The following is a 22,952-nucleotide window of genomic DNA, read 5'->3' as shown; positions in this document are numbered from 1 at the left end:
ACATTAGAGATTACTTTCAGGCGTAGGCTGGAAACGGCTGTTAAACTCTTGAGCAAGGTGGTTAGGCAGTAACTACCGCCAGGTAGGCGGGGATACCCGCCTGCCCGGATGTAAACATTCCAGTTTGCTTTCGGCCATCATGCGTTGCTGACGTGTTTTCGTTCTCTCTGCCTGACTGTCGTTAAGCTCTTATTATCCCGGTGGGATCTTTCTGTTTTTTGTTTATATATACATGTGTTTGATTTTTATTAATACAAACCCACGATTTGTGATAACCTTGCATAAGCCGTCGTTCCCTGCCTGTGTCTTGGGTTTGACGGCCAAGGGCATAACTGGAGTAGCGTAACCAAGTGGTAATGCTTCTCTCCAGCAGCCCTTTACGTAAATACTGAAGGCGCCCCTGTACTTTCGGAGATAAAGTTTGGGACGCAATATCTTCACTCCCCTACATCCATCGGGACGTAAGAGTTAGTTCCCTTCTTGGGCTTCCGCCCTCCGTGTGTAAGGGGCATCACTAATTTCTTCCTACTTATGCTGAGTGTTACTCGCTGCCTGCGCTTAGAGATTTGCGGGCCGAGTGGGAGGTTACACAGCCGTCGTCGATAAGTTCCGCTTCCACAGGGCGCCCTTGGTGGCCTCCCTCCGTCCTTTTTCTCTTCCCCGTAGGTTCTTCCTTCTCCCCTTAGTAGATCTCTCTCCTTCACCCTCTTCGCTTACACTCGTCGGGCGAAGACCGGGAAGAAGGGGATCAAGCAACCTTGTCTAGAGTACCTCCTCCCGCTGCGTAGGGCTGTTCCCCTTGTAGCGGGAGGAGCCTCCCTCTACTAATCATCTTTGTTTTTCTTTCAGGTTGACAGTGAGCATGAGACACAGCAGTAGTTGGCTGGATATATCAAGAATATCTTGCATGAAGCAGTCCCAACATTCATTCAGTGTTGCTTCGGGATCGACCACAATACCTGATTAGATGACATATTTCCACGTCGGGATCGCTCTGACTCTGTTCCCGCCGATGTAGATCGATCGCTGTCATTGCTGGTTTTCATGTATGCTGTTGCAATGCTTCCTGCGTATCTGTGGTCCATCTGCTCCTGCTGTTCCCTGTGTTATGCTCTTGTCAACTCGATGACAGTCTCTGGGCTGCTCTCCTGGTCTCCTGCTGCAGCCGCCCTGATCGCTTCTGTCGCTGCTGGTGACTTTCAAATGACATTCTGTCCGTTGCAGTAGCTCCTGCCTTCCAAACCACTAACGTCCCTGCATCGGATGTCCTGATCGTGCCCGCTTCTTCTCCTAGTGATCGTGCCCAGGGCCACTTCCGTTGTGTTCCTGCCAGCTGCCCTGGAGGTTACGATGTCTGCCATCCTGTAGAAGATGTTGGCGTGAAAGGGAAGGAAGTCGCCTTGTGGAAGTGACGTTCCTGGCCGTTGCATAGCTCCTGCTCTCCGAACCTTTGCCGTAGCTCCTGCATCAGCTGTCCTGATCATTCCTGCCGCTTTTGGCGGTCGTGCCCGGGGCCGCTTCCGTTATGTTCCTGCCAGCTGCCCCCGGGGTTACGATTCTGCCATCCTGTAAAAGATGTCACTGTGAAGATGAAGGAAGTCGCCCTGTTGAGGTGATGTTCCTGGCCGTTGCAGTAGCTCCTGCCTTCTGAACCGCTGCCGTAGCTCCTGCATCGGCTGTCCTGATCATGCCTGCCGCTTCTCCTGGTGGTGGTGTCCTGGCTGCGTCCGTTGTGTTCCTGCTGGACTACCCTGGAGGTTACGATGTTTCGTGTCCACCATCCTGTAGAAGATGTTGGAGTGGAGGTGAAGGAAGCCGTCCTGTGGAAGTAGCCGCCATCTTCTTCATCTTATCTTCGATTTCGTCTTCTGCTGCGTCTTCCCTTCCTCTCCCGAGGTCCAAGGGGGTCCCGAGAATCGGACAGACCTCCATCGGCCAAAGGAAAGGAATGCTGCTTCTTCCCTTGATGCCCTTGGACATCTAGGGACTGCCTCCTTCCGAGGAGGCAGTGGGTCTCTCGTTGGCTCTTCCCGACCTTCGGTTAGGAAACCGATTCGCATAGCCCTGGGTTTTGTGTTTGGAAGCGCGGCACGCAGACCTCAGTTTGCGATCCTGTTCCCGAGTCTTAGAGGTTCCGCCTCTAAGATGGGGGCTGCTTCGGGCGCTGTCATGAGCCGCTCGAGTGCTCGAGATTCTATGGAATATCGAGTATCCCGATCTGGTCTGGAGAGATTTTCCTGGGCCCAGTTCGGGAGCAGTGCGAGAGAAAGGGCCGAGGCACCCAGGTGTCTTGGTTCCTCTTCCTGCCAGCACCACAAGCGCTCCCCGAGTGTTTGCCAGTGCTCGGTCGGGTTCCCAGCCTGGTGTCTCGATCCTGTCGGTTCGAACACCAGAAGAAGCAGGGAAGAGATTCACTTTGGGAGTCCTGCGGGACTTCTAAGGGACTGACTCTCTTCCGGAGACAAGTTTCTCTTGGTTGACCGATTCGCATTCTCCTGTGGGATCTTGTGTTTTGGGGGCCGCGAGAGCGCGGCCTCTCGAGGCCACGCCCTCGTTGCCAGTCTTGGAAGTCTGCGTCTAAGACTGGTTCTGTGCTTGGCTCTTTCGATCTATTTGGAAACAAAGCAGCCGCTCCCGATTTTCGAAGTCTCGTGGGTAGCTCGAATTCCTATGAATCACGAGCGCTCTCCTTCGAGGCACAGGACGAGAGAAAGTGCCGAGACACCCAGGTGTCTGGTTGCCAGGACACAGGTGTCTGGTGTGTGCGCGACGCCAGGTGTCTCGATACTGCCCGCCAGCTGCTTCGGTTGCTCGGCCGGGCTTCATTCTTGTGTCTCGAACTTTAGGGTTTGAGCATGCAAGATAGCAGACACAGAATTCCCCTTTGAACCTTCTTCTTGAGGGGCCTCGGCCTCGAAGGAGTTTAGAGTTCGGGAAACTAGCAATTGTTCACAGCAGACGAGTCCGTCCTGCCCAGTTATGATTGTGTTCACGCAATTGGCTCGGCTTGGCCCCTGTTGCACTTACGAGACTGGCTTGGCTCGACTTGGCTTGCCAGACTGGCTCGGTTCGGCTCGACTCGACTCGGCTTGCCAGACTGGCTCGGCTTGCCCCGCCTGCCTCCCAGTCCACCGCATACCGACCAGCTGGATCGCGTTCGCGTGATCGGCTCGGCTCGGCTCGGCCCTACTCAGTTTTTTCCTATTCGGGTTCTCGGCTATGTTCGAGTGAACTTTTTTGCTCTTCCCAGGAAAGCGCTTTGCCAAGGCACAAGTGCTCTTCTTTCCCCGTGTGGCAGTAATCTCCTTCGGTTGATTATCGCTCACGGTCCGCCTCTCCTGCTTATCATACTGGCAGGACAGGTAGGGATACTCTTTTCTCCTCACCTGTTCTCTTCTCCTCTCGGTTGTTCCGAGAGGCGCGAGACGGACAGAGAGAGCTCCGACAAAATTTTCTTTCGGAGTTCGGCTGCCTGGCATGCTTTGGGTATTTGTCCCCCGATTCTCTCGTATTATAACCAGGTAACTGAAGAGGGTTTCATGGGATCTGTCAAGGTCTCCTCCAAGGGAGAGGTACAGGAGTTTCACGCATCGGAAACAGCAAGGGTCTTCCTCTTCAGTTACGATCGCCCCGTGTTCTCGGGAACTTCGTGCCGATTCGTCGGCGCGAGGATCCCGGGACAGGACCGCGGCTCCCAATGAATAACCTTCATCACTGCAACCCTTGCAGTTTCCGAGGGGCCGAGAGTGTCAGGGACCGCCACGGTCCTGGCTTCCGAGAGCGTTCTCGACCTGATGAATTCTTTTCTTCGAAGGAGTTAATTCAGGTCGAGACACCAAGCTTCCACCCCTGCCTCGACAGAATATGAATTCTTCTTGCCTCGGAGGGTCTTGCCGACTGCAGTTTTTTGGGCAATTCTGGTGCTAAGAAGAAGGACTTTGTCCCAATTCGGATCTCCGGTTTCGTAAGTCCCAAGTTGGCTCGACCCTTGGGAACAAACCTTTACTTGGTTCTGCCTTTCTCTTTCAGAGATTTGCCAGATACCCCGGTAATCAAGGTTCCCACCAGGGCACTGACTTGTCCTTTGGACAATGGCCAAGAACTTTGGGTCTTAGTCATCTCAACTGGACCTTGAGTTCAAGCCAGCCCCCCTCAACTCCTTAGCTAAGAAGTCCTAGGCTTCAGAAGAAGATTGCAACTGCTGATGCCTGGACGAAATGATACTTATCGAGTCTCTGGAACTGGCAGCGACATTGCCGAGACCTGGGAATGGATCCCTTCAGGAGAAGTATCTATTTCCCTTAGGTCTCGGCAATTCTTTCCATCGAACTTTCATCCCACCACCTCTCCCGTGCTCCTGATTCGGGAAATGCCAGCCAGCTAGAGCTAATTGCCTTGGTACCCTGTCATCTTGCAGAAGCTTCCCCATGGTGGAAAATGGAAGTCTGCTTCCTTTTCTCCATTCTTTCCTCTTCGATGTATGAGGAAAGAGTTAGGCTAATGCTTGATTGAAGGAACCTTCGAATATGCTTGCATATTCCCCTCACATCTTGTGTCTACTTACGGATTCACAGATTGAGGAATAGGCACACACTGGTAAGACCTTGTCTTGAATTTGTGTGACCGAGACGATTAGTACCTTCTCTGTCACCGTCCTGGGCTCAGGGCAGCCTTTTGGCCATCCGAGAATTCAGGATGGGTTTTGCGGCACTCACTGGTTTCGTTGAACAACAAAACCACAGTAGTGGCATTTGTCGACAAACAAGAGGCAATCGTTTTTTCCTCCTGTTTCATCTCGACATTTGAAGGTACTCGAGTGTTGTTCTATTGCACACTCGACAGCTCAATTAACCAGATGCATTCCTGGTGGGGATGTATTGGTAGGCAAGCCTGGCCTCAGGTTTGAGTGATCGGGACAGAACATGCTGCTCACTCTTTCTTCACGAAGATTCATGCAGAGACTGCTCGACTGAGAAATCCCTACCGTCCTTCTGTTGCCTCCCTGCACACAAGTCGGTAGTGTTTTCTCGCTCCTTCATACCAGACCAGGGCCCGCTCTGTTGAGGCATGCTGTCTTTTGGTGAAAACTCGATATCGACGTTTTTTCCCTCTGTATTTGTCCGTTTCGCTAGGGGTTCACAAACATTGCTCACCCCGAGTTACAGACAAATACTTGAAGACTTCGCCTTCATCCGACCTGATTGCCGAGGCATCAAGAAGAATTCCGCTTGACCCATCCTCCTGTGCAGCTACACAAGAAGCGGTTCTTGAGGCAGTACATCCCTGTGTGTTCAGGACTGGGAGACTTTCCAGCTTTCCTTGCAAGCACAGGCTTTCTCACCGAGCGGCAACAGATATAGCTGGATATCCCTTGAAGTCCTCTGCAACACTGTCCCAGGGACTGGATCCGTCTTCGCTGGTGGTGTCGTTGTCGGAACTTCTTCTCGGTCAGAGTCGCTCTTCAAGTCTGGACTTCCTCGTCTTCTCCGCCGAGGGCTGCTTCTCCCTTTCATTTGTGAAGAACGTAGGCCCTTGCTACCTAGTCTTCCATCTGAAGTAGCCTTCATCTCCTCAGTCGAGAGTTAGCTACGGACGAGAAGCTTCTTCAGTCATGCTCTCCCAGGAAGTGTTTCCTGGGTGGCATGCGACTCTCGTTTAGGGTTCCTGTCCGTGCTCTGCACTCGCCCTACGAGTCGTCAGATAGAGATATGCCCTCTTAGGACCATCTCTCATCTTACCCTGGCCTTGGCGTAGAAGATGGAAGAACAGGGATGGGGATCATACCTCGACTCCTTCTGGGATGTCGTAGGTGGACTCCGAATCCATTGGCATCGACTGTCGGGTTCGAGTCCTTCTTGTTCCCCTCCTCCTTGGACTTTGTATCGATGATCCAGATCATTCGTTACTTTGTCCTATTGGGAGCTGTGGTACTTTCCGAAAGGTTCAACATTCCTAACCTGGATGTCGTCAACGTTTTCGCTAGTACTGTCTCTCCCAAGGAAGAAGTGTCTAAGGACACATCTTCCTCCTGACTACGTGAAGCGATCAAAGGAGGTACTTGGCAGCTGACGACGATGATACCAGTACCTTTCACCCCAGAGCTCACGAAGTCGATGGCTTGGTCCATTCCTCGCATTCCGGAAGAATATGTCGGTACCACAGGTGCTGAAGGCGGGTGTGTGGTCCCAACAGACTACCTTCACCTCCTTCTACCTCCGGGATGTTGCACACAAGTCCTTGGACACTTTTTCCTTGGGTCCTGTGGTGGCTGCTCAACAAGTTGTGTAGCTTATCCAGCTCCCCTAACGGGACAGGTTGCATCTCGCCTATGTTGTACAGTTGTGATTGGGAGAATGAATGCTGAGTGACTGGCCTCTCTTCTTTCTCCCCATCCTGGCTCTCTTCCCACGGGCAGGGAGCAGACATGCCGTTACAAGCTGGACCGGGCGATCGAGGCAGATAAGCACATAACAGGAGCTCCCGTTCTATTTCCGTTCAGGTTAATAGAAGCAACCCCACTCCTTCCTCTTGCAAGGGGAGGAAGGAGACCATGACTATGAGACAAACCCAATGCTTGTATTTGCCTTATTGTCATCCGACGTCAAATTCTTCCTAGCCTACTTTGCATGAACTGACGTTTCCTCTTTCATGCAAAGGGACCCAGAAGTCTGACAACTGATCCTGCGTTTTCATACAACCCGATCTTTTGTCAGAGGTAGTTTTCCCTTCCTTGCTCTCACGACCAGGAAGGGAAGACAAGGTGGTGAACTCCAGTCAGTTCAGAGAGACTTTATCAGATTCCTCCCTCAATCAGTGAGTCTCCTAATGTAAAGGACCGAGGGTTTGTTTATTGTGTCAGAACAAATAACAATTTTTAAAAGTAAATTGTATTTTTCCTAACTATACAAACCCGAGGTCCTTTATACTTTATGCCCACCTCATGCCACCCCTCAATCTGATCCTGGGCCAAAAGGCAAATTGTAAAGGACCAAGGGTTTGTATATTGTGTCAGAACAAATAACAATTTTTAAAAGTAAATTGTATTTTTCCTAACTATACAAACCCGAGGTCCTTTACACTTTATGCCCACCTCATGCCACCCCTCAATCTGATCCTGGGCCGAAAGGCAAATTGGAATGTTTACATCCGGGCAGGTGGTACTCCCGCCTCCCCGACAGTAGTTAACTGCCTAACCACCTTGTTTGAAGTTCAACGGCCGTTTCCAGCCTACGCCTGAAAGTAATCCCTAATGTAAAGGACCTCGGGTTTGTATAGTTAGAAAAATACAATTTACTTTTAAAAATTGTTATTTTGTGTACATGCATTCATTAGCTCCTCATTACCTTTACCTGTAAAGCACTTCATAAACCCAACATAGAACCCCAAATTACAAATTAAAATGTGAATATCAAATCTGGATTCCATTCCATTGGCATTCACCCATATTACACTGTTGTTTTTCAAGAAAGTCACTTTGCCAGGGCTTTTGTGACTGATAGGCCAAAGCCAACTTACACCACCTAAAAGCACAACCCTCACATGAGTACCTCAAGAACATTAAAAAGCAAGAAAAATACAAAAAAGTTAGATACAGAGGCCCAGACCAGTGATGAAGACCTTCATCATCTTGAAGATCTCTTGACAGCCGATCTTAACAATAATTCTTCTGACATCTCAGAGGAGGAGATAGAAGACAAAGAAGTGGGTTTTATTGATAAAGTCCCAGAGGAGGGAGATTTTGTTCTTGTTGGGATAGATCCAATAAAAGTGTAGCAAAGTCTGTTATGTAGGCAAATTAATCAGCAATTTAGATGAGGGTGATGAATTTCAGGTTTCTTATTTAAGAAAATCACAGAAATTTGCTGTTAATAGTTTTAAATTTCCAGAAACTGAGGATGAAGCAACTATTGGTAAAGAGGCAGTAACTGGAGTGCTTCCAAACCCAGTTCAGCAGAGTATGAAAAGAAAGCAGGGGTATTTCAAATTTTGCTTTTCTTTTGCAGGATACAATATTCGTTAGGCCAACTTTAATATTTAGGCACAACAAATTTCAAGTATTTGAGTTACGATTTATGTTTGGTTCTCACTCATGGAGAGAATAATTTCAAGTAAATTTTGGTCATTTAAGAATTTGGTGGCAAGGATATTTCAAGTTTAGTTTTTGTTTTGAAGGTTACTATATTCTTTAAGACTATATAACATTTATTCTCAGCAAACATTGTAGATTTTCTGTCTGCCATTCACTAAGGGAGAGAATAATCTTTTAAGTTGATTATGATTATTTCAATAAAACACTTCGTATGGTATTTCTGTTTCATTTATCATCTGACTTGAAGGTAAATGTCAATTATAATAATTGTCCGAATCATCACATGGGTAGGGATGATTCGGACATTTTGGAAACTTGTACTTGAAGATAAATAGCTTTAAATAATAAAGTGTATGACTTGCTACATTTACTGGTAAATGTAGGATGATGAGGCAACTTGACATGCCAAGGATTAGCTCCTTAAACTCTGACTCTAGAGAGAAATTAAAAAAAAATGTCCGAACCATCACCGCTCTCCCCTATTCTTTCTCCTCGCCTGTTCTCTTTTCCTCTCGGTTGTTCCTAGAGGCTCAAGACAGACGGAGAGAGCTCCGACGAATTTGTCTTCGGAGTTCAGCTGCCTGGCATGCTTCGGGTGTCGGACCCCCGATTGTCTCATAGTACAGCCAGGTAGCCGAGGAGGGTTTCTTGGGATCTGTCAAGGTCTCCCTCCAAGGAGAGAGGTACAGGAGTTTTGTTGTGCCCGACAAAAAAAAATATTTATTCCCTCTTACCTGCAAGATTCTCTAAGTGTAGATTCCACCATCACTGCTTTCTTGAACCTGCTGTCGTTGAAGGGAATTTATCTTAAGAGTACTGGTATTTCTCAGAAAGGTGTAATAGAGATGAGATCTGTAGTTTCCTTACTTTAATGACGAAAGTTAACTACAAACTCAAATACAATTTACAGTTACAGCTATGAAAACGAAATCACTCTTATTAAACAGTTCAATTCAGTCTGTTTGGGGAGCACGAAAGCAAGGGCAGATATAACTCTCCCTGGTGGATGTTAACTCGAATCTGCTGCTCTGCTCTGCTCTTCTGTCTCTGGAACCCCTGGGTTTCTTGTAATCTGCAATCTCCTCCTCCCTCCAGTTTCCTATTGGAAGGATTTATCTGCAAGGCCTCCCTTTAAACAGTTGATTTGGAAGGATGTTGGTTGGTGTTGTTCAAAGCTCTCCTTAGAGGATTTGATTGGAAATGATCTTAGGAGGGGGTGTAAAAGACCCTGCCCTAGAATGTTTGATTAGAGGGTGTTGAAGTGCATCACTTTGTCCAGCCCCCAATTTCCTGGAATTTCCATGAAAATGCCTCCTATTGAAGGTGGGGTTATAGAGATGGCTGGCATTAACTTCTTGACACAGTGCTGAATAATCCCTGAGTAAGCTAAATCGCGAGGCCACAGTTTCCAGATTTTACGATCGGTTTTATGGCCCTGGGCGCGATATCTCGCTCACTGTTTTGAGTTCGTGGAAGGTGGTTTATATCAGTCAGCACTTCTGAGCTTCTCTAAGCGAAAACAACCCAGGCTTAATCATTGTTTTCTCTCTCTCTCTCTCTCTCTCTCTCTCTCTCTCTTTTCCTAACACCTTCACGCTTTGGAAGAAGCGAGGGGTCTTCCTCTTCAAGTTGCAATCGCCCTCGTTTTTCGGAGAACTTCGCTCCTATTCGTCAGCACGAGGATCCCTGGGACAGGACCAGGACCGCAGGTCCCCCATGAATAATCTTCATCACTCGAAACCCTTGCAGTTCCCGAGGGGCCAAGAGTGTCGAGGGCCACTGCAGTCCTTGCTTCAGAGTGCGTTCTCTACCAGATGAATTCTTTTCTTGAGAGGAGTAGTTCATTCAGGTCAAGACACTTCTCCCCTGCCTTAACAGAGTATGAATTCTTCTTGCCTTGGAAGGTTTTGCCAACTGCAGTTCTGTGGGGGCAATTCTGGTACTAAGAAGAAGGACTTTGTCCCAATTCAGACCTCCGGTTTCATAAGTCCCAACTTGGCTCGACCCTTAGGAACAAATCTTTACTTGGTTTTCTGCCTTTCTTTCAGAGATTTGCCAGATACAATGGCCAAGACTGCCTTGTCCTTTGGACAATGGCCAGACCCTCATCTCAACTTGACCTTAAGTTCAAGCCATCCCCCCTCAACTCCTAAGAAGTCCCAGGCTTTGGAAGAAGATTGCAGAACACATAGCCCTCTTCTTCCCTTCTAGGAAAGTGTGCATAACTGTGTCTCTTTCCACCCTCTTTTCCTTAAGGGAAGAGGGAAGAAGGGAAGACAGAAAGAAGTATCGACCGGGAAGAAGTTCTTCTACTGCTGACGCCTGGATGAAATGATACTTATCGAGTCTCTGGAGCTGGCAGTGACATTGCCAAGATCTGGGAATGGATTCCTTCAGGAGAAGTATCTATTTCTCTTAGGGCCTCGGCAATTCTTTTCATCGAACTTCCATCATGCTTCCTCTCCCATGCTCCCAATTCTGGAAATGCCAGCCCGGCTAGAGCTAATTGTCTTGGTGTCCTGTCATCTTGCAGAAGCTTCCCCATGGTGGAGAATGGAGGTCTGCTTCCATTCCTTCCATCCTTCTTTCCTCTCCGAAGTATGAGGAAAGAGTTAGGCTAATGCTTGATTGAAGGAACCTTCGAATATGCTTGCATATTCCCCCCACATCGTGTGTCTACTTACGAATTCACTGATTGAGGAATTGGCGCACACCTGTAAGACTTTGTCTTAAGGTGTGTGACTGAGATGATTAGTACCTTCTCATCACTGTCCTGGGTTCAGGGCAGCCTTTTGACCGTCTGAGAATTCAGGATGAGTTTTGCCACACTCAATGGTTTCATTGAACAACAAACCACAGTAGTGGTATTTGTCGACAAACAAGAGGTAATCGTTTTTTCCTCCTGTTTCATCTGTCAACATTTGCAGGTATTCTACTGTTCTATAGCGCACTCGACAGCTCAATTGGCTAGATTCATTCCCGGAGGGGATGTATTGGTAGGCAAGCTTGGCCTTGGGTTTGAGTGATCGGGACGGAACTTGCTGCTCACTCTTTTCTTCACAAAGATTCATTGAAGAGACTGCTCGACTGAGAAATCCTTACCGTCTTTCTGTGGCCTCCCTGCACAAAAAGTCGGTAGTTTTTCTCGCTCCTTCATACCAGACCAGGGGCCGCTCCGGTGAGACATGCTGTCTTTTTGGGGAAAATTTGATATATACAGTTTTCCCTCTGTATTTGTCTATTTCGCTAGGGATTCACAAGCATTGCTCACCCTGAGTTACAGACAAATGCTGGAAGACTTTGTCTCTCGCCCGACACCTGATAGCCAAGACATTGAGAAGAGTTCTGCTTGACCCAACCTCCTGTAGCAGCTACACAAGAAGCGGTTCCTCAGGCAGTACATCCCTGTGTGTTCAGGACTGGGAGACCTTCCAGCTTTCCTTGCAAGCACTGGCTTTCTCGCCGAGTGGCAACAGATATAGCTGGATATCTCTTGAAGCCCTCTGCAACACTATCCCAGGGACTGGATCAGTCTTCGCTGGTGGGTGTTGTGGAAGGAACTTCTTCTTGGGTCAGAGTTGCTCTTCAAGTCTGGACTTCCTCGTCTTCTCCGCCGAGGGTTGTTTCTCTCTCTTTCATTTGTGAAGAAAGTAGGCCCTTGTGACCTAATTTTCTATCTAAAGTAGCCTTCTTCTTCTCAGTCAAGATTTAGCTATGGATGAGAAGCTTCTTTGGTCTTGCTGTTCCAGGGAAGTGTTCCCTGGGTAGCATGTGACTCTTGTTTAGGGTTCCTGTCCCATGCTCTGCACATGTCCTTACAAGAGTCGTTGGATAGAGATGAACCCTCTTAGGACCATCTCTCATCTTGCTCCGGCCTTGGCATTGAAGATGGAAGAACTGGTGAAGGGGATCAATACCTTGATTCCTTCTCGGATGTTGTAAGTTGACTCCGAATCCTTCTGCATCTATTGTAGGGTTCGAGTCCTTCTTGTTCCCCTTCTCCTTGGACTTTGTATGGATGATCCAGATCAGTCATTACTTTGTCCTATTAGGGAGCTGTGGTACTTTCCGAAAAGCCTCAACATTCCTAACCTGAATGTCGTCGACGTTTTCGCTGGTACTATCTCTCCCAAGGGTGCAGTGCCTAAGGACACATCTTCCTCCTGACCTCATGAAGTGATCGAAGGAGATACTCGGTAGCTGACGACGACATGCTTCTCTCCCTTTCATTCATGAAGAACGTAGGCCCTTGTGACCTAGCCTTCTATCTGAAGTAGCCTTCTCAGTTGAGATTTAGGTATGGATGAGAAGCTTCATTGGTCTTGCTGTCCCAGGGAACTGTTCCCTGGGTGGTATGTGACTCGTTTAGGGTTCTTGTTCCATGTTGCATGCGCCCTTACGAGAGCCGTTGGATAGAGATGTGCCCTTGTAGGACCATCTCTCACCTTGCTCTGGCGTTGGCATAGAAGATGGAAGAATAGGTGAAGGGGATCAATACCTCACCTCCTCGGATTATGTAGGTGGACTCCAAATCCTTCGGCATCTATTGTCGGGTTCGAATCATCCTTGTTCCTCTCCTACTTGGACTTTGTATGGATGATCCAGCTCATTCGTTACTTTGACCTTTAGGGAGCTGTGGTACTTTCCGAAAAGGCTCGACACTCCTAACCTGGATGTCGTCGACATTTTTGTTAGTACTCTCTCTCCCAAGGAAGAAGTGTCAAAGAGAACATCTTCCTCCTGGCTTCGTGAAGCGATCGAAGGAGGTACTCTGCAGCTGACGACGACGATACTGGCACCTTCCACCTGAGAGCTCACGAAGCCGATGGCTTGGTCCATCCCTCGCATTCTGGAAGTTTTTGTTGGTCTGGACATGGTCTCATATACCACACTCTTATCTTCCTATGGTCTTGCCCACAGGTCCTTGGAACCTTTTTCCTTGGCCCTGTGGTGGTTGCTCAACAAGTGTTTTCTTACCCAGCTCCTTCAAGAGGACGAGTAGCATCCTGCCTGAGGTGTTGGTTCTGGAAGTGAGAAGGATACCGAGAGTGACTGGCCTCTCTTCCTCCTCCTTTCTCGTCCTTCTATTTGTCCTCCTTCAGGATGAGAATAGGACATGAACTAACACTTGCTGGACCTGGCGCTGATGCGTAAGACTACACATCGAGCACCTGTTCTATTTTTCTCCTAGAATCATAGAAGCAATTCCGCTCCTTCCTCTAGCAAGGGGAGGAAGGAGGAGAGTCTGGCAATAAGGGAAATGCTATCTCAGGTTTTCCTTACTGCCTCCGACTCTAAGATTCTTCCAGCCTATTTCATATGAGTCACGTTTCCTCACTCATGCGAAAAGGTCCAGTATCTGACATTTGATCTTGCAGTTCCTACACTCCGATCAATATGTCGGAGGCTTGGGTACTCCTCCTCACTCTTTCGACCAGGAGGGGTAGCCCAGGTGTGCAGAACTCCAGTCAGTTTGGGAGACTCACTCAGATTCCTCCCTCCAACCAGTAAGTCTTCCTAATGTAAAGGACCGATGGTTTGTATATCGTGTTGGAACAAATCACAGTTTTTTTAAGTAAATTGTATTTTTCCTAACTATGCAAACCTGAGGTCCTTTACATTACATATTATGCCCACCTCATGCCACCCCTCAATCTGAACCTGGACCGAAAGGCAAACTGGAATATTTACATCTGGGCAGGCTGGTATTCCTGCCTACCTTGGCGGTAGTTACTGCCTAACCACCTTGCTCAAGAGTTTAACGGCCGTTTCCAGCCTACGCTGAAAGTAATTCCTAATGTAAAGGACCTCAGGTTTGTATAGTTAGGAAAAATAGAATTTACTGTACTTTCAAAAATTGCAATTTTTCTTGGATCTCCTGCGCTCATTCATTCAAGCAGTGAACTGTGAAGTATGAGTTGAGAGAACAGTAATAGAAAGGTGCTGCAGGATGAAACTTAGAGATGACTGTACTGCAGGTAAATAAAAATGTCCCATAACTTAGAGATGACTGTGCTGCAGGTAAATAAAAATGACCCATTAATAGAGAAAGCTAAGAAAAATTATGAGGATTTTAGAACTGTACTGCCCTGTGCAGCAGAAACATAGGCACTGACAAGGAAAATGGAGTTGTTCCTACACAAATACAAATCCTTGGTCCTTTGCATATGGGGAATACTTTCGGCGTAGCTGAACTGGCCGCTAAAGACTTACAAGGCATGAGTTGGTATTACTACCAGCTGGGCATGTGGCTGGTAACAGTTGGAAGCCCGCAGTACCAACTGCCCAGCTTCATGCATTCACTTTATTTTCCGGCCTCGTCTGAACTGGACGTGTTTTCCTGCTCTCTGCTCAGACTTTCCTGGATGCTAAAGCTTTGACCTGTTCACGGTGTGTTTGTTCTTGTTTTCATTTTGGCTTGTTCCCCTGTATATTTGTGCACATTTGTAAAATGGATGATCTTTTGCAAACTTGGATAAGTCTGTGTGCTGGATTTACCCTGGTAAGGACAAAAAGTGCGGTGCCTTCCGTTGTAGTGCAGAATCCGACCCCCACTCCCTTTGCTTAAAATGTTGCAAAGGGAACAAGGACTCCCTTGATTGTACTGTTGATGACCCCTGTGATGAGTGTAGGCTTTGGTCTCCCGAGCAGTGGGATAGGTACTCTCGTAGACCCAGATACAAACGGAAGGAATCCAAGGCGTCGGAGGGGCTGTCTTCGGCTCCTTCAACTCCAATAGTGGTTAATCCCTCTCAGTCTTATCTGAGTCCCAACGGCCTCCCCTTACTGCCCCTGACGGAATCCATCTCCCTGTCCCCTGTGTCTGCATCTGCAGTCACAGAGGAGGCGAGATCGGTCGACCTAGCCTACACTCCTCTCAGTTCTCCCCCTCACCCAGAGTCCCTGATCCCTGGAGTGAGGGTGGGGGTGCCTGCCTGCCTTTTCTTTTTACTCAGATTTGGGATCTGTGCCGGGTTTGAGTCGGGCGTGGGAGTCGCTCGGGACGGTTGGCAATCCTGATTTGTCATCTCTCCTTGAGCACATCAGCTCGGTGGCACGGGCGGGAGTACTGCTCCCTCCCCCGATTACTCACGCAGTGGATGCTCTCACGACCACCAATGTTACTGCTGTGCTGCTGAGGAGTGTGGTGACTTCAGTGGGAACTCATCATGCATATGGTGCAGTCCCTACCCCTGCCATCTCAGTGTCGACGCTGGCCGGTCCGGTCTGCTCGGTCACTCCGCCACCTCCCAGCTACGCTCTCATGCCTCCTGCCTCGCTTCCACCGTTACCCATGCCTACCCCGGACCATCTAACGTTCCCTGTGTCACCTATTGTTCCCGACAGCGGATGCTCCCAACTCGAATCTCTTCAACCAGTTGCTCCTGCTCCCGTTCCTGCCCCAGTTGCCGTCAACCCCTGGTCTGTCTTTGGTAAACTGGGGGATGCGGTCTTATCTCTGATTGATAAGAAGAAGAAGAAGAAGAAGAAGAAGAAGCATGCTTGTCAACCATCCCCGTCTTCGTCTTCCTCTTCATCGTCGTCGTCCTCGTCTTTGTTTTCGTCCACCTCTCCCCCTCCCTCTTCTAAGTCCAATTGGGCTAGGAAGGGGAGGGCAGTCCCTCCTCATTCTAAGAAGACTTGCTCTGCTAAGGCAGCGCACTCCCCCCCCCTTGGGGACGGACTGCTGGTTCTCGCTGAGAAGGGCACCTCGGTACCCTCCTCGGACAGTTCGGGAGCTTCATCCTCCCGGACTGGTTCTGTTTCGGTGCCTCTGAAGTGTGTTTCACGCAGCCTCCTCCGGGAGACCGCGCGGTCACGAATTCAGGCACGGAACGGGAGAAGGGGAGCGGTCTTCGGGCTTCTCCTCCACCCAAATCGTTGCCCTTGCCCAAATCAGACAAAGGTACAGCGGGGAGGGTGCCCAAGGATATCTTGTCCCCGAAGGCGTCAGGGGCACCAACGAAAGGGTCCCCACAGCCTTCTTCATCTGTTTCAACACCGAAGAAGGCTGGAACATGCCCGGGCGATAGGTACAGCTGCCTCCAATCGGCAGTCCGCGCTCCTGCGTTGGTCTCCTCTGCACGCCCCAGTGTCGAAGTTCGTCCAGCGTCGGAGCGTGGATCGGCTGTGAGGAGATTGTCCCCTGATCATCGTGACTGTCGCTTGCCCAGACAAGCCAGTCCGTCTAGGCCCTCTCATGATCCTCCATTGCGGGTCGGAGACTGTGAGGGTTCTGTCGCCTCCATTGGGTATACCAGCGGACGCGATGGTAGTGTTCGCTCTGTCTCTCCCACTCCCTCAACTTCCTCGGGATTCTCCGGGAGGAAACGGGGTCGGTAGGATTGCTGGGGCTGAGGCCCTTGGAAATCGGCTTCAGGAGCGTCTGGCCCTCCCTCGCTCCAAGCGAGCGAGAGGTCGTACGGTTCTGTCGTGAGAGGCAGAGAGACGGGGTCTGTCTCGGGCTCTCCTGCGGGTGGGGCCTTTCCGGATGACCGTCTCTTGGGGGGTCCTCTTCCAAAAGATCCGGACACCCGGAAATGCAGAGGGCGTTTGTAGAAGTCGTTGCGCTGATCTGTCAGCACAATGGTCTGGAGGAACCGCTTCCAGCCCTTTTGGAAGAACGGTCGTCCAGGCTGGAGGAGTTCTACGCCTCCAAGAGGGAGCCCAAACCCTCTTGGTCTACTGTGGTCTCCCTTAGCGGACAGCGTTCTCAGCCAGCTGGACGACTTGGACTCCAGACCGTCGTCCTCACTTCGCTCGGCATGGGCTACCAAGCTGTTACCTCCCCCTCTACTGAGACAGAAGAAGTACTACGTTCCGTCAGAAGGTGCACTGCAGCAGAAGGTCGTGGAACCAGGGCTGACTTGTTTAGCGCCTGATGCCACTTCGGCTCAGCTACTTGGAGAGCAGGCGCTTTTCTCGCAAGCTGAGATGAGCGCCTTGGAGGGTACGGCTCTGTCTGCCCTCCAGGCGATCTCTTGGCTCGACAACTGGGCCTTTGCGTTGCGGCCTCGTCTATTCAGAGCGAGGACCCGACCTTCAGGAGTCTTCGCCAGTCTGGGGGTAAGGCTATCTCCTTCATAACCCACCAGGCGGCAAATCCCTGGGCGAACCTGGTGCTGAAGAGAAGAGTTGCAGTGTTATCCCGGATCATCAGATCAGTGGGCGCCGAAGCTGCAGGGTCTCTGCGTAATGGACCCATTCTGGACTCCATCTCCCTCTTCCCCAAGGGGGAGGTAGATGCTGCGGTGGACAAGAGAAAGGCTGATGAACACGACCGTCTTGTCCATCAGGCAGCTACGAAAGGCGTTGCACAGCCCTCTCATCCTGCAGCCCGGTTGGTGAACCAGGCTAGCACCCCAGCCCCGGAGAAGTCTGGTGGTTTGATGGGCGCTCGGGTAAAGTCCAGCCTTCTGCTTCTTCGCCTCCGTGGAAGAAACCGCAGGGTTCCTTTTGCCAACCTGCCCCCGCAAGAGGAAAGGTAAGGCAAAGAAGAAGAGGGGAGGAGCTCACTAGGGACGGCAAGCCCCCTCAGATGCTGCTGTCGGTGGGGGCGTGCCTATCCAGCCATTGGGCAATGTGGCAGCAATACGGAGCGGAGACTTGGGTAGTGGATGTCCTATGGGAGGGATATTTTTTACCCTTCGAGTCACTGCCTCCCCTCACCGACACTCTGGTCCAGTTCCCATCTTTCCTCCAAGACCCCCTGAAGAAACAGGCCCTTCTTCAGGAGGTTGAAACCATGTTGAGCAAGGGAGCCATCGAAGTCGTCGAGGATCAGTCCCTGGGCTTCTACAGCAGGATCTTTCTTGTGGAGAAGGCTTCTGGTGGCTGGAGGCCGGTGATCGACCTCTCTCCCCTGAAATGTTTCGTAGACATGGTTCACGATGGAGACGGTACGGACGGTACTGTTGGCCATCAGGGAGAACAACTTCATGCTGATGGTCAGTTTGATGGACGTGTACTTCCAGGTACCAGTTCATCTGTCGTCTCGTCGGTACCTTCGCTTTGTCCTCAATGGAGTGGTCTATCAATTCAAGGTTCTCTGTTTCGGTCTGTTGACCGCTCTGCAGGTGTTCACGAGAGTGTTCACCCTCATTTCAGTTTGGGCCCATTCGCGCGAGATACGTCTACTGAGGTATCTCGACGATTGGTTAATCCTGGCAAGCACCCGCTTGCAGTTGCTACAGGACAGATCGTCTCTTCGAGTTGTGTCACGAACTAGGTGTCATGATCAACTTTCGGAAGTCGGATCTCACTCACAAACAGAGGACTCAGTATCTGGGCATGCTGATCAACACAGCAGCAAGCAGAGTCTTTCCTTCTCAGGCTCAGATCACTATGTTCAAGAAGGTGGCTAGGCAGCTCCTGACACAACAGGACCAGCCTGCTCAACAGTGGCAAGTCGTGATTGGCCACCTGTCTTCCTTGGAGAAACTCGTTCCACACAGGCGGCTCCACCTTCGGTCTCTCCAGTGGAGACTGAGACTTCTGGGATCAATCTCGGGAACCCCAGTCAGTTCTCGTCACTATCTCTCAGGAGGTGAGGGATGATCTCGCCTGGTGGTTGGACGACAGGAACCTTTGCATAGGGACACCTCTGTCTTCTCGCTCCATGGACTTACTTCTCTTTTCAGACGCATCAAAGGAGGGCTGGGGCGCACACCTGGAGGAGTTGCTGACCTCAGGCATGTGGGACCAACATGACCGGCACCTTCACATCAACGTCCTGGAGATGAAGGCAGCATTCTTAGGTCTTCAGTGCTTCCAGGACCTTTTGATGGGACACTCGGTGGCGTTGATGAGCGACAACACGACCATGGTGGCATACGTCAACAAGCAAGGGGGTCTTGTCTCCCGAGTTCTTCATGAGTTGACGTTGCAGGTGCACCAATGGGCAGTCGCCCACTCTGTGGAGCTGTCAGCCAGGTACATTCCAAGCAAGAGGAATGTCCTGGTGGACACGCTCAGCCGTTGGGATCAGGTGGTGGGATCCGAGTGGTCCCTCCATCAGAGTGTGGCGGACAGGCTCTTCGACCTGTGGTGGCATCCAGTAGTCGACCTGTTCGCCACCCAGTACAAGAAAAAGCTTCCAACCTTCTCTGTCATACCGGACCCATGGGCAGCTGCAGAAGACGCCTTCCAACACTCGTGGGACAACTTCAAAGTGTATTCCTTTCCCCCATTCTGTCTCCTTTGCCCAGTTCTCAGTCGAGTTCTGGTGTCGACGAACCTTTGAATGACCCTGGTGGCTCCCAAGCATCCGGAAGCCGCTTGGTATCCAGACCTGCTGGCTCTGCTCTCCGACGTTCCGAGAGAACTTCCCCTCTGGCACAACCTACTTCGTCAGCCCCACGTCGAACGGTACCACTAGGCTGTGGCCTCCCTGTCTCTTCTCGCCTGGAGGTTATCCCCCATCTGTTGTGAGCGAGAGGCTTTTCTCGCCGGGCAGTGACAGAGATGGCAGGATACCTCAGGAAATCCTCGGCAGTGGTTTACCAGGGTAAGTGGGCCGTCTTCTGTGGTTGGTGTCGTAGACGGGGTTACTCTCCGGTCAGAGCCACTCTTCAGCAGGTAGCGGATTTCCTCGTCTTCATTCGTCGGGAGAATCTCTTATCAGTTTCAGCAGTAAAAGGATACAGGGCAGCCTTGGCCTTGGTCCTAAAGCTGAAAGGCATCAATATTTCATCCTCCCTGAAAATATCCTTGCTGATGAAGAGCTTCGAACGGTCTTGCCCACCCAGCGAACTCAGGCCCCCCGAGTGGGACGTGTCTCTTGTCTTGTGGAACCTAACTCGTGCCCCTTACAAGCCACTACGAGAGGTCACAGACAGGAATCTGACCCTCAAGACCGTCTTCCTTCTAGCCCAGGTATTGGCAAAGAGAGGATTAGCAAATTACAGGGACTTTCCTTTTCAGTTAAACACTCGAGTGGATGGGCTTCGGTAACGCTCGAATTTGTCCTGGAGTTCTTAGCGAAAACTCAAAACCCAGTGGTCCCTGGCACTCGGTTTGAGTCTTTCACGATCCCATCCCTGATTGACTTTGTAGATAATGACCCTGACGAGTTACGACTCTGTCCTGTACGGGCGCTATGGCGCTATCTGAAGAGAACACAACACCTCAGTCCTGAGTGTCAGCGACTCTTCGTTAGCACCGGGACCCCCAAGAAGGAGGTGTCCAAGAACACGATCTCTTTCTGGCTTCGTGAGGTTATCAAGAAAGCGTATGCAACGGCTGGCGAGGACGTCACCAGCCCTCTGCACCCCCATGCTCATGAAATCAGGGGGATTGCCCCTCTTTAGCATTCAAGAAGAACCTGTTGGTTCAGCAGGTACTGAAGGCGGGGGTTGTGGTCACTCCAGACCACATTCACCTCTTTTTACCTAAGGGACGTTACCCATCGGTCCTTGGATACCTTCTCCTTGGGGCCAGTGGTGGCTGCTCAACAAGTTGTGTAACTTACCCAGCTCCCGTATAGGACAGAGTTGCATCTCGTCTGTTGTACATGCGTGATTGGGCGTGAAAGGTGAGTGACTGACTCTCTCTTCCCCCCCCATCATCCAACCCTTTCCCTCGAGCAGAGAGTTAGGCCATACAAGCTGAACCAGACATCTGACGCAGGTGAGTTTCATTACTTGAGTGTCCTATCTTTGTTGCCTTTCAGGTACACATTAGATGTAATGTCCCCTCTTTCCCTTGCAAGGCGGGGAGGGGGTTGCGGGCTAATTACCAAACCCATTCCTTATGTTGGTCTTTAGTCCCCAACGTTTCCCAATCACCCTTTATGTGGCTGAGAAGGGTTCTCTCTGGCTTTCACCTCGCTGTGTGATCGTTTACATACCGCAACCTCATCACAGCTAGGACGGTCTAGTAGACTGGTACGTATCACCACAGTTCTCACAACGGTGCTCACTGTCCAGTGGCCATGTCCTCCTGGCTCTTACCCCAGGTGAACATAAGGTGCGTTGAACTTCCAGTCATTCAGAGACCTCCACTCAGATTCCTCCCACCAACCTTGAGTCCCCATATGTAAAGGACCAAGGGTTTGTATCTGTGTAGGAACAAATCGCATTTTAAAGAGTAAAATGCATTTTTCCTAACATACAAACCCAAAGTCCTTTACTCAGGTTACCCACCTCAGCCTCCCCACAATCTGCCCTAGACCAGAAAGTAAAGTGAATGCGTAAAGCTGGGTGGTTGGTACTGTGGGCTTCCCACTGTTACCAACCACATGCCCAGCTGGTAATAATACCAACTCATGCCTTGAAAGTCTTTAGCGCCTGGTTCAGCTACGCCGAAAGTATTCCCCATATGTAAAGGACCTCAGGTTTGTATGTTAGGAAAAATGCATTTTACTCTTCAAAATGCGATATTTGAAAGTTTGACAGTAGAATATTAAGATTCATGGCTGGAGTACTGTTGGAAGATCGTATTATGAATGATTAACTGATGACGAAATGTAGTATCAAGAGGCTCGAAAAAAATGTGTAGGGGGGTTTGGACTTATGATAAGAAGGGTGAATAATAGGTGTTCAAAAAAGCAGTAAATATGGAATTAGCAAGATAAAAACATATAAGGGGCACAGGAAACCATGAAAAAAGGAATAGATGAAGACATAGATGTGATAGGAGTTTAGGTAGAAAGAATACAGAACTGAAAAGTGAGAATTTATTTCACTGTAACCCCTGGAGGGAAACCAGACTCGGAAACTTTAATGATGAGGACGACAACTTTAACTCATTTTTTTTATTTTTTTTATTAAAATGAATGCCGTAGTGGTATGGGAAAAGTGATAGCATTGCTCACTAATAATTAAGAGAAAGGGGCAGATAAAAATTTCAACATTATCTCTACTCAGACTTTATTCCTAAGGGTGCCATATTTTTTTTTATCTTTGAACCAAATTGTATTGAAGATATATATACTCTGTTAATGATATAAATTAAAAAAGGTAAGCTGGGTGATGCTTTCCCATTCAGTAGCACCTCAGATAATAGTAGTAAAGAGCATGCAAAAAGCAGTAAGCAAGAAGGCTAAGGTGGGTGAAATGATTGCTCTTGCTTGTTATAGAACATATAAACTTTTAACACTGATAATTCTTCAAAAGTAACTATATATAACTCTGTATGATCCACAGGCTGAGTGAGCTGTTGGTTTGCATCCGTGATGTTCACTTAGAAGTGCCTGTTCCTCCACCCTGTTCACTGTATGATTTGTTGGGAGATGAACTGGACCATTACCACTTAGCAAAATCATACTTTGACCTCAAAGAATATGACAGGTGAGATTAGATCTTTGCATATCTGTCCAGTAGCTTGGAAAAGAGGTATAAGAGCAAATGGATAGTGCAGAATCTAGTGGTGTAATAGGCATACTTCATGCACTCAAGAACGAAAGGAAATATGATTATTATTGTATTCCATTAATAACAAAATGTTTCATTTGCTCCGACAAGATATACAAACCATCGGTCCTCTACATTAGGAATTACTTACGGCGAAGCTAGACACAGTCGTTAAACTTTTGAACAAGGTGGTTAGGCAGTAATTACTGTCAGGTGGGCGGGAATACCCGCCTGCCCGGATGTAAACATTTCAGTTTGCTTTCAGCCGTCATGCGTCACAGACGTATTTTTGGATCTCTTTGCCTGACTGTCGTTAAGCTCTTTATTATCCCACTGGGATCATTCTGTATTTTCTTTCAGGTTGACTGTCAGCATCGCAGGCACAGCAGTAGTTGGCTGGATATCTCAGTTGGGATATCTTTGCATGAAGGTGTCCCGATGTTCATTCACTGTTGCTTCGGGATCGACCACAGTACTGTACCTGGTTGGAATGGCATAGTTCCATGTCAGGA

At 49.3% G+C, this 22,952-nt stretch overlaps 1 protein-coding gene across 1 annotated transcript in view; it reads left to right on the top strand.

The window, feature by feature from the left end:
* Positions 1-22,952, top strand: part of LOC136826383 (cell division cycle protein 23 homolog) — a 220,187-nt gene that overhangs the window by 2,772 nt on the left and 194,463 nt on the right. The window contains exon 2 of the mRNA XM_067083643.1: positions 22,234-22,377. Coding sequence (XP_066939744.1) covers positions 22,234-22,377 — 144 coding nt within the window. The remainder of the gene's footprint in view (positions 1-22,233; positions 22,378-22,952) is intronic.

This window comes from Macrobrachium rosenbergii, chromosome 40, assembly GCF_040412425.1.
Source record: "Macrobrachium rosenbergii isolate ZJJX-2024 chromosome 40, ASM4041242v1, whole genome shotgun sequence".
Taxonomy (NCBI): domain Eukaryota; kingdom Metazoa; phylum Arthropoda; class Malacostraca; order Decapoda; family Palaemonidae; genus Macrobrachium; species Macrobrachium rosenbergii.
Note: the sequence above shows the minus strand (reverse complement) of the source record. Positions and strands in the feature narration are given on the sequence as shown.